Here is an 8,912-nt window from a genome sequence, read left to right as displayed (position 1 = left end):
AGTCTTCTTGTATCATCTAAAGTTTAGTTTGCACGCCCAAATTTATAATTTTGTTGGTAAATCGGATTTCTATTTTTTAAATCAAGTTTGACTCTCCAGCCACCTCGATAGTTAAACTTTTTCTTTGTTTATAACACAAGAAAACTTAGAAATCTAAACTGATGCTAGTATCTACCTAGACGAATAACTGAAACTCGAGCATCTAAATGGCTCCGATGACCCACAGTTCAGAAATAAATAAAAGGGAACCGAGTTCTTAATACTTATAGTTTTAATATCTAACCGAAGTGATAAAAAAACAAAATAGCTTATGTCAAAATACTGTTATGACATTTGAACACTAAACGTCAATTTAAATCCATAACGTGAACAAAATAAACAGCCAAAAAAATGTTAATTCCTCAATGAGTGTCCGTTTTATTTAAACAACAAAAATGTCCTGAATGGAGCTGAAGGAATTGTCTGCCGCGACACTGTTGAAACTCGTGTCTTTCCTGTTCTGGAGTTCATTATATTTGTGGTGTTCAATCAGAGCGCCAGGCCAGAGTCCTGAATGGCGCTCCCGGGCTGTGACATTGCTGCACGGCACGGTTGCCACCATAATCGGCTTGTCGCAGTGTGGTGTACGCTCGCTAACACCATGTCAGCTCGCCAGTTAGTTTACAGTTTTACGTGATATCTTCACAGATTATGCATTTTTATTTAATACAGCTTCATATGGGTAAATAGGTAGACGAATTAATATTTTATATATATGTATATACATGTTTGTCACGACTTCCATTAGGGTAGGCAGAAACAATGGAACGCCCAACGATTTGATTCAAGCAGGCCTCTTTCGCTTCCTCCACATTCATCATATATATAGATTTTTATATTATATATATATATATATATATATATATATATATATATATATATATATATATATATATATATATAGATTTTGTCCTTGGTTTTGGAAATAGGAAAACCAATGAAATAAATCACTTCTAGATGGCGTATCAAGATAAATAATATAATACACTAAATTTTAGGTTCGACCTTCAGGACCATAACTGTGAAAATTGGTATAGTAGTTTTTATATCATATGGAAAAAAATATACGGACAGAAAGACAGACAAACATTTAAATTAAAACAAAATTTTTTTAAATCTATTAATATAGTATTTAACAATGAGCCGATTCTGAGGTTCCGTTTCTCTAAACCAGAGTTTCTTAAACTAATTGTACCCCTGTTAAAAAACATTTGAATTAGGTCCTAAAATTTAGGAAACAAATCATTTTCTTTTTTTTTTAGATTTGTAATTTGATGATTTCCCCAAAGCACTGTTTATGGGGCATCATAAGCTAAAATTATAATAAATTTGACTTAAATCTATTAGAAAATTAATTCATCTTGGTCCTTGTAATAAAGATTTCGCTGCGATATCAAATTGAAACTTTAATTTTGATATAGATTTAGATACGTGACGCCTCAGAATTGGCCTTTTTTTACTTGCAGTGAAAATAACGGCGGGACATTACGCCCTGATGGTTTGGTCATGGGGCTACTTCGCGTTCGACCTTCTCTGGTGTCTTGTGTATATGAATGAAAATTCGCTTATACTGTTTCACCACGCCAGCGCCCTTATTGCTATCACATTATATATGCAGAAGGACTATACTGGCTGTACATTTGCTTGCACGCTGGCGCTTTTGGAAGTTACCAATCCTCTACTTCAAATAAGATGGTTGAAACTTTATTTATCACTAAACAGATTCTGCGGTTTCAGCCGCGTGAATCAATTATATATTGAAGTATCCAATATGTTAAATTAAGATATAACCTATCCGTATATCAGCCTTCATTCAAATCCATTCAATAGTTTTTGGGTGAAAGCGCAACAAACATCCATCCGTAAATTCTAGTAAATTTTCGCATTTATAAGTAGGTACTAGAATGTAATAGTAAAATTTCGCATCTCGAATGCATGACTTGGGATCCTGTGTTTAGTAAAGACTCTAGTGGACCTATTTTTAACAATATATCTCCTGTTGGATCGACCTCCTCTCGCTTCGTCCTCCCGGAAACCATAGTAATTAATTTCTGGATTCGTCAAGATAGTTTTATGGATCTGCCGTCATTCTCACCTATCACGAGTATCAGTCATTGGTACTCTGCCAACGTATAGAACCCTATCTGCGGGTTGACATTCCATTATTATCTATAAAAAACCGTTAAGAGATCTTAATTAATACGTACCTAGATAAAATATAAGTAACACCAGTTTTTGCTACATTTGTTTCATTAGTAATGTTTACTATCCCTAAATATTTAATCGGACATTTAAGTTGACAAAAATACCCAGGGAACTAACTAAACTAATAAATAATTTTGAAATGGACACATGGACTTTTAGGCTCAAAATTTTTCCTCATTCAGTTTACACTAATAGAACATTTCCTACTTCTTAATTGTATCTCAAACCTTTACTTTTTACCAGTTTTTGCGAAGAGAAAATAAACCATTCATTCATTAATTCAACTTTCATGATTTCGATTTAACGGTGTATAAAAAAAAAATCTGCCCAATTGAATGGCGTTCTTCTTTTTGAAGTAGGTTAAAAAAAAGTTCTTTGCCAAGTCGTATAAAAAATTTTACTTAGTTCCTTAACATAAAAGATCGATATATCATTGAGTAGGTAGGTATTTACATTATTATTGTGACTGTATAATTACTGTTTCATTGTTCCTAATCATTACGTAGCTATAAAACATATGATTAAGGTATGGAAATAAAAATAAAATATATATGCTCAGAACTAATATCTCTGATAGGGCAGTTTGAGGCATAGTTGACTTTTGACATTGCGATGAATGCAACTCTTGACATCCCAATACGAGATTTCATGGAGATATTAGAATCCAATGGCAATGTGGTATGAAAGTTTCGTACTTATTGCTCTTGATGGCACTACCGAATTTTAGCATCTCAATTCAATTATACAGAAAAATGCCGATATACATCGTGAATCTAGACAGAATTTAGCTCTAGATCGTTGTAATGGCGACAGGTCTCGGGAGCCGTATGCAGGTCCGTATGCCCTTCAAACTTTTTAGTTTGAAACTTACCTTTCAATAATGTTTATAAATAAATAGATAGATAATTTATTTGTATTACTTATTGCACAAAAATTATAACATGTATAGATATACATAATAGATATACATAAAAAGCGAGATAACATAAATGATTAAAAAAAAATACTTAAAGCCAAGTACAATTTTTTCTTTTGTGCGTGTGCTATAACAATACAAAATGGTTACAACTCCGTTTATTGCTTCGCCCTCAAAAGAGCAAAGCACTGATATTCTGTTGCGGCCAAAGGGAACAGGGTAACAATAAAATAATACTACCAGATTATCTATACAGTAAAATGACAGATATAATAGTCGAGCAGAGAAATGGAACATAGAGGTATCTTGCTGAAATATCTAATTTTTGCCTCTCAATTAAGAATTAAGATTTTTTTTAAATTAATTTTTAAAACTAGACTTAGTGGCAATCAGTCTTATGGGAGGTGGTATATTGTTCCAACATTTTGTGGCTTGATATCGAAAGCTACCATTAAAAGCTGCTGTTTTATGGGGATGACAAGCTAGAAGAAAACGTGACGCTTTAGTACTGTAATTATGTAATTTGTTGAATTTAAGTTTAAAAAAGAGGTACTTGGGTCTATGAAACTTCAACACATCAAAGATTAAGCAAGCCAGTAAAATCTTTTATAAGACCTGTCGTCATGTATGGATCTGAATGTTAGCATATAAAAACAATGAATGATATAAATACAACATGAATACAATGGGGAATGAACGTCATATTTTAAAGGTATTAAATATGAAAATGGATGGATGAAAGATGAATGCACTGTATGAAAGGTAATATGCATAAAAGAGGAATGAGGCCACGTATGACAGCTGAATAATAGGGATTTATGGAAGAAATATTACGCCAATTGTGAATAAATAGGAAAAGGGTAAGATAATCATTCAGAGTAATATGGTTTGTTAACGGTGTTATCTCTTACATTCTTACTCGTTTGTCGAAAATTTAAATTTACATACGATTTTTTCTGCCAAAAAAGTCAGGAACAAGTTAGTGATGGCGAAGTCGCGACATTGAACGATAATAAATATATATTATATATCTATTTTTGACATGTATTTTTTTATGGATGATAACGTAATAGTAACCTCATCTGCATTATCGGTATACGCTTGCGGGGAACCAGTGAGCGATGATAGATGAGGATGAAAGCAGATCTGTTAGCCTATTATGACGAATTTCACAAGAATTAACCAAGACGGTTTCTAGACGGAAAGGATGGAGGTGGACCTGATAGGGAAGGTATATTGCTAGGAAATAGAGCTATTAGATCCTCACTACTAATAATTCATTTACCCTATTCTCGACAGGTTTCTTAAACACGAGGGATATGACAAAACTATAATATATATTGTAGTAGAAGCATTATACTTAATAATGTTCCTCGCAGCGAGGGGCGTCTTCGGCACCTACATAATATACAAGATATTACAATCGGATATATTCGATCTGGACGAAAAATTTATGTCCGTTGTATTCTATATAGTATCAATAGCATTCATTTACGATATATTTGGATACGTGCTTTATAAATACAAGAACAAAATCGTAAGTAGGTATTTTGTTTATTCCAACTAGTACATATTGTACGTTACCAATTGGGACTTGAAAAAGATTTTTACCACAGGGAGATTTTTTACAAGTATTGTCTAATTGAATAACTACCTCTGTCCCACTAGTTACAAAATGAGGTTTGACATCTTAGTTGTAAATTGAGGCAACAATTTAGAGTAGCCAAATGGAAATGTGTTCTCCAATATTTCTGGTGCAGTTTAAGTCTATAAGCGACTGAATATAATAAAAGCTACATACTACATCTAGAACATCAGAAGCACCGATTCAAACAATTTATATTGGATATAATAAAGAACTAATTTATATAATAGTTGTATCATTACTAGCTTAGTAAATTCATATATTCAATTAATATAATTATAGGGGGAAAGGGATCGTTAGTAATGGAGACTGAGAATCCCATTGCTAGCAATATACCCAACTAGGTCGACCTGCTCGCGGTTCACCCTGGAAACTATCATGGTTAAATCCTGATGAATTCATCATGATGGGCTAGCTGGCCTGTTTTCATTCTCATCTATCACCTTTCACTGGTGCTCCGCCAGCGTATCCTGCTAGCGCAGGCGGGGGTACCATACCATTTTCACCCATCAAAAAATATATATAATTATATTTCTCTATATTTAGATTTAAAAAATTAGACGAATATGAATTCTTTCTGCTCAGCCAAAGATGCAATTTATTATTTTTTCATCGACAACAATAAGAAATAATAATTTTGATTATAATTATTTTCAGGACGAATTTAAAGGATTTTTGGACGAAAGAGGAATTTTATTAAATGAAAGTTTATAACGTCAATTTAGAATGCACTTTTTAATAAAATATCTATGCAACAATCATAATATTTTAACTGCACAATTGTGAATTTTGTTGAATTACTTTAAAACGTAATTACATATTTATTTCAATAAAATAAAATTTAAAATCACCACAGAGGGCAATCTTATACACAATACTTTAGTGTATTTTGTAATATATTTTTATGATTTCAAAGCTAATGAAATATATTTAGAAAAATACAATAACACAGTAAAGTGATTGTTGGGTTTTATGATAAATAATAATACAATAAAAAATTATCTTAAAAAATTACTATTGTCCTACCGGAATGGGTAGTCAATGCAATGGGAAGCATTTGTCATTTGTTTTAATTATGATGGCCAACGTAATTGCCGATGTACCCACATTTTGCTTAGCATATTTAATTCTAATATGATATGTGGCAATGGTACAGTTGTCACTGATTGATTTATTAATGATATTACCACATCAGAGAGGTAGTTGGAATCATAAATTGACACTTTTTTGCTACAAGCCAGACTCAAACTTGAGAATTATGAGGACTATTACGTCTAAATTAATTAGGGAAGTGTATGAAATAACCCTTTGAAAAATTAATATTTGCCATATTTGCATGCAAATTATGAAAAAGTTATTTCAAAATTAGGGTTTTTGTGAATTTCATTTATTTTTATATAAAAAAATAATAAAAACAATACAATAGTTATACATGATAAAAACTACTTAGTTCTTTTTAAAGGCATTTTGTTTAGAATAAAAAATATGATAAAATCATTGATGTTTCTTTTTAGAATATAAATGTAGGTAATATTTACAATACTTTTAATTTACAATATGACTGGTCACATCTAAGTTTTACAGATCAATCTGAAAATTCAATATACTAAGATAGGCTATTTCACTCATATTGTAAAGTAAATTTAATAAATTTATTTATATATACATTAACAAAAATGTAGTCTTACCACAGAGATTTTAAAAAATTAATTATTCTTTTTTATAAAAAAAGTTTTTTTTATAATGAATAAAGATGGCAGCCAAATTACTGGTTTGCCATAGTGTCGTGTTTTTTTCTAATTTTGTATAATTTTTATGGTTTGGTCAGATAGAGTGTAAGTACTTTGTGGAAGTGGAAACTGTGCTTGGAAATATTATTTAGTATTAAATAATACCATGATATAATATCCATCAAACATGTTACAATATTTCCTGTTTGTTTTAATGACTACAGTAGTAAGTGTTGGGATTTTTAACATAGCAATGGGTGATGATTGCTGTTTTTAATGTCATTAAGGTGATATATAAGTATTTATAAATATCAAGCCAAACCCCACCTGGTAGTAACAAGTTACCTATGTAACAAGTTACTTCTTTTCTATCCAATTAATTTATCAGGATCATAACTGTTATATTAAGTTTTAATAAAGAATTTTAACTATATTTCTCAGTCTCTCCTATGATAACCACCTTTTTGGTGATTCCTTCTATCTCTCCAATTGTTTGTATGTTTGTTATGATTGTTACCTTTGTAGTTGTCACCATAGTTATCTCGTGACCTATATCCATCTCTTTTGTACAAATTATTGTCTTTATGTGGCCTATATGGGTGGTGTCTATGTGTCCAGTTACCCTGTAAACTTGCCATAACTAGCTTATCATTGTGATCTTGATTTTGTCGTACACTATGAATAGGGGCATAGTCTTCTTCTTTCATCTTCTCCGTCATGTCTACAAACTTTTGAGTCACATTATTTTGAACTTCAAAATCTGTGGTCGGCTCTGGACCGTTGCAACGTATTGGTGGTGGGAGTTGCATTGGACGGCCTCGGAACTGCAACATTAGCTTTTTATGGAACAGTGCAGTCCCTTGAAACAGGTGATAGGCATACGGAACAGACACTTCGTGGCAATAGGTTATAAAAGCATAACTTTTCTGACGACCATCTTTATCCTTCCCTATTCTTACCCTCTCCAGTGGCCCTGCCTGAAAATACATATACATCAGCCAAATGAAAAATGCAAATACGAAACATTAGGTACAGAATTTAGATGCTAAATATATGTAACTTCTACCTGTAAAAATAACTCGTACAGTAACTCTTCAGTAGCTTGTTCAGGTAAATTACCACACCATAATGTTGTCCTGTCTTCTTCGATCATTTTTGTATATTAACAGTATACAAAAGATTCACGAAAGTTATTAAAACACATTGATATTATATTTTCGAGTTTTGAATACAGATTATAGATACTGGCTTTGAACAATAGAGAGAATTACTTTTAGTTCTCTGTACGAATCTAAGAACAAGGATTTTCACAGAAGAAATGATAAAATAAAAATTTTAAATCATATGGTTGTTTCCTTTCTTCTTCTGCAAATATAATTAGTAAAAAGAGGACGAAAGATAGAGCATCAGTGTTATTTTTGGCAAATAGAAAATGTTATACGACCGTATCAATTCAGATTCAACCTGCTTGCATAATTTCTACATAAACTGTGTCGAATATATAATCTAGTAATGTAAAATTTGTCATTAACAAATAATTGGAGTAAGTATTGTTAATCTATTGGCAACACTAGCTCTAAAAAAAATATTCGAAATTATTTTCCAGAAAAAAGCGCGGGAAACGTTTAAAAAAGCGGGAGTGTTTTTTGATCTTCTTTAAATTAATTTTATTTTTAATTATATAAGGATTAGTTTTATTTATATATTGTGTATTAGATTGTATATATAATTGTATATTTTGTAGTAATAGTGTTTGTTGCTGTAAATATTGGTAAGTAAATTACCTATATTAATTAGACATTATGGATCCACCTATAGACCCTGGGGGGACAACCCCCCAGGTGTCTGCAAATATAACTATCCCATTTGATAATAGTTTTGATATATTGGGTGAATCTAGTATGGACACAGATGGTTCTAGCGTTGCAAGTTCTAAACGTAAGCGAGTACGTGGCGAACGTCGCATTTGCAAACATTGCAATAAAAAACGAAGGAGGCACACCAAAGGTCTCGAATCTAAAATTAAAGATAGTGATTGTCAATGTATTGAGGATGAGAATCAAACTCTAGTATCAATACCAGTTGTAAATAATACCGAGTCTGTTAAACCTGCTTCTCCACCCAGTACTTTAAGCAGAACTTTGTACAATGCCGAGGATGTAGCTCCTTATGTCGTTCATGTACAAAAAAATGAAACACATCCTAATGATAACACTACATTACATCCTATTGCATTTGGTCGCTTTTTACACACTAATAAGATAAATAATATAGTGAATGGTAGCCTCAAAAGAATAGGAAGAAACCGTTTATCGCTTTCTTTCTCAAATTTTGAAAATGCAAATGCATTTTTAAATAATAGTCACTTAGAAACACA

At 31.7% G+C, this 8,912-nt stretch overlaps 2 protein-coding genes across 2 annotated transcripts; one reads left to right on the top strand and one right to left on the bottom strand.

Moving 5' to 3' along the window:
- Nucleotides 1-443: 443 nt before the first annotated feature.
- On the top strand, nucleotides 444-5,543 carry LOC113515326 (TLC domain-containing protein 5-like). The gene is made up of 4 exons (XM_052898763.1): nucleotides 444-654; nucleotides 1,506-1,734; nucleotides 4,460-4,697; nucleotides 5,463-5,543. The coding sequence occupies exons 1-4, from the start codon at nucleotides 444-446 to the stop codon at nucleotides 5,517-5,519; spliced, it is 735 nt and encodes a 244-aa protein (XP_052754723.1). The 3' UTR covers nucleotides 5,520-5,543.
- On the bottom strand, nucleotides 5,522-7,815 carry LOC113515325 (RNA-binding protein 7). Its single transcript, XM_026899490.3, has 2 exons — nucleotides 7,602-7,815; nucleotides 5,522-7,512 (listed from the first exon to the last, which is right to left on the bottom strand). The coding sequence occupies exons 1-2, from the start codon at nucleotides 7,686-7,688 to the stop codon at nucleotides 6,973-6,975; spliced, it is 627 nt and encodes a 208-aa protein (XP_026755291.1). The 5' UTR covers nucleotides 7,689-7,815; the 3' UTR covers nucleotides 5,522-6,972.
- Between the last annotated feature and the right edge of the window lie 1,097 nt (nucleotides 7,816-8,912).

Source organism: Galleria mellonella, unplaced genomic scaffold (assembly GCF_026898425.1).
Source record: "Galleria mellonella isolate WM207_F2 unplaced genomic scaffold, CSIRO_AGI_GalMel_v1 utg537, whole genome shotgun sequence".
NCBI classification, from domain to species: Eukaryota; Metazoa; Arthropoda; class Insecta; order Lepidoptera; family Pyralidae; genus Galleria; species Galleria mellonella.
This window is presented reverse-complemented; position numbering and strand designations above follow the sequence as displayed.

Coding starts and splice junctions, on each gene's coding strand:
- LOC113515326 (XM_052898763.1), top strand. CDS start 444: ATGGAGCTGAAGGAATTGTCTGCCGCGACACTGTTGAAACTCGTGTCT. Junction 655..1,505: donor AACACCATGTCAGCTCGCCA/GTTAGTTTACAG, acceptor TTTTACTTGCAG/TGAAAATAACGGCGGGACAT. Junction 1,735..4,459: donor CCTCTACTTCAAATAAGATG/GTTGAAACTTTA, acceptor TATTCTCGACAG/GTTTCTTAAACACGAGGGAT.
- LOC113515325 (XM_026899490.3), bottom strand. CDS start 7,688: ATGATCGAAGAAGACAGGACAACATTATGGTGTGGTAATTTACCTGAA. Junction 7,513..7,601: donor TGTACGAGTTATTTTTACAG/GTAGAAGTTACA, acceptor ATGTATTTTCAG/GCAGGGCCACTGGAGAGGGT.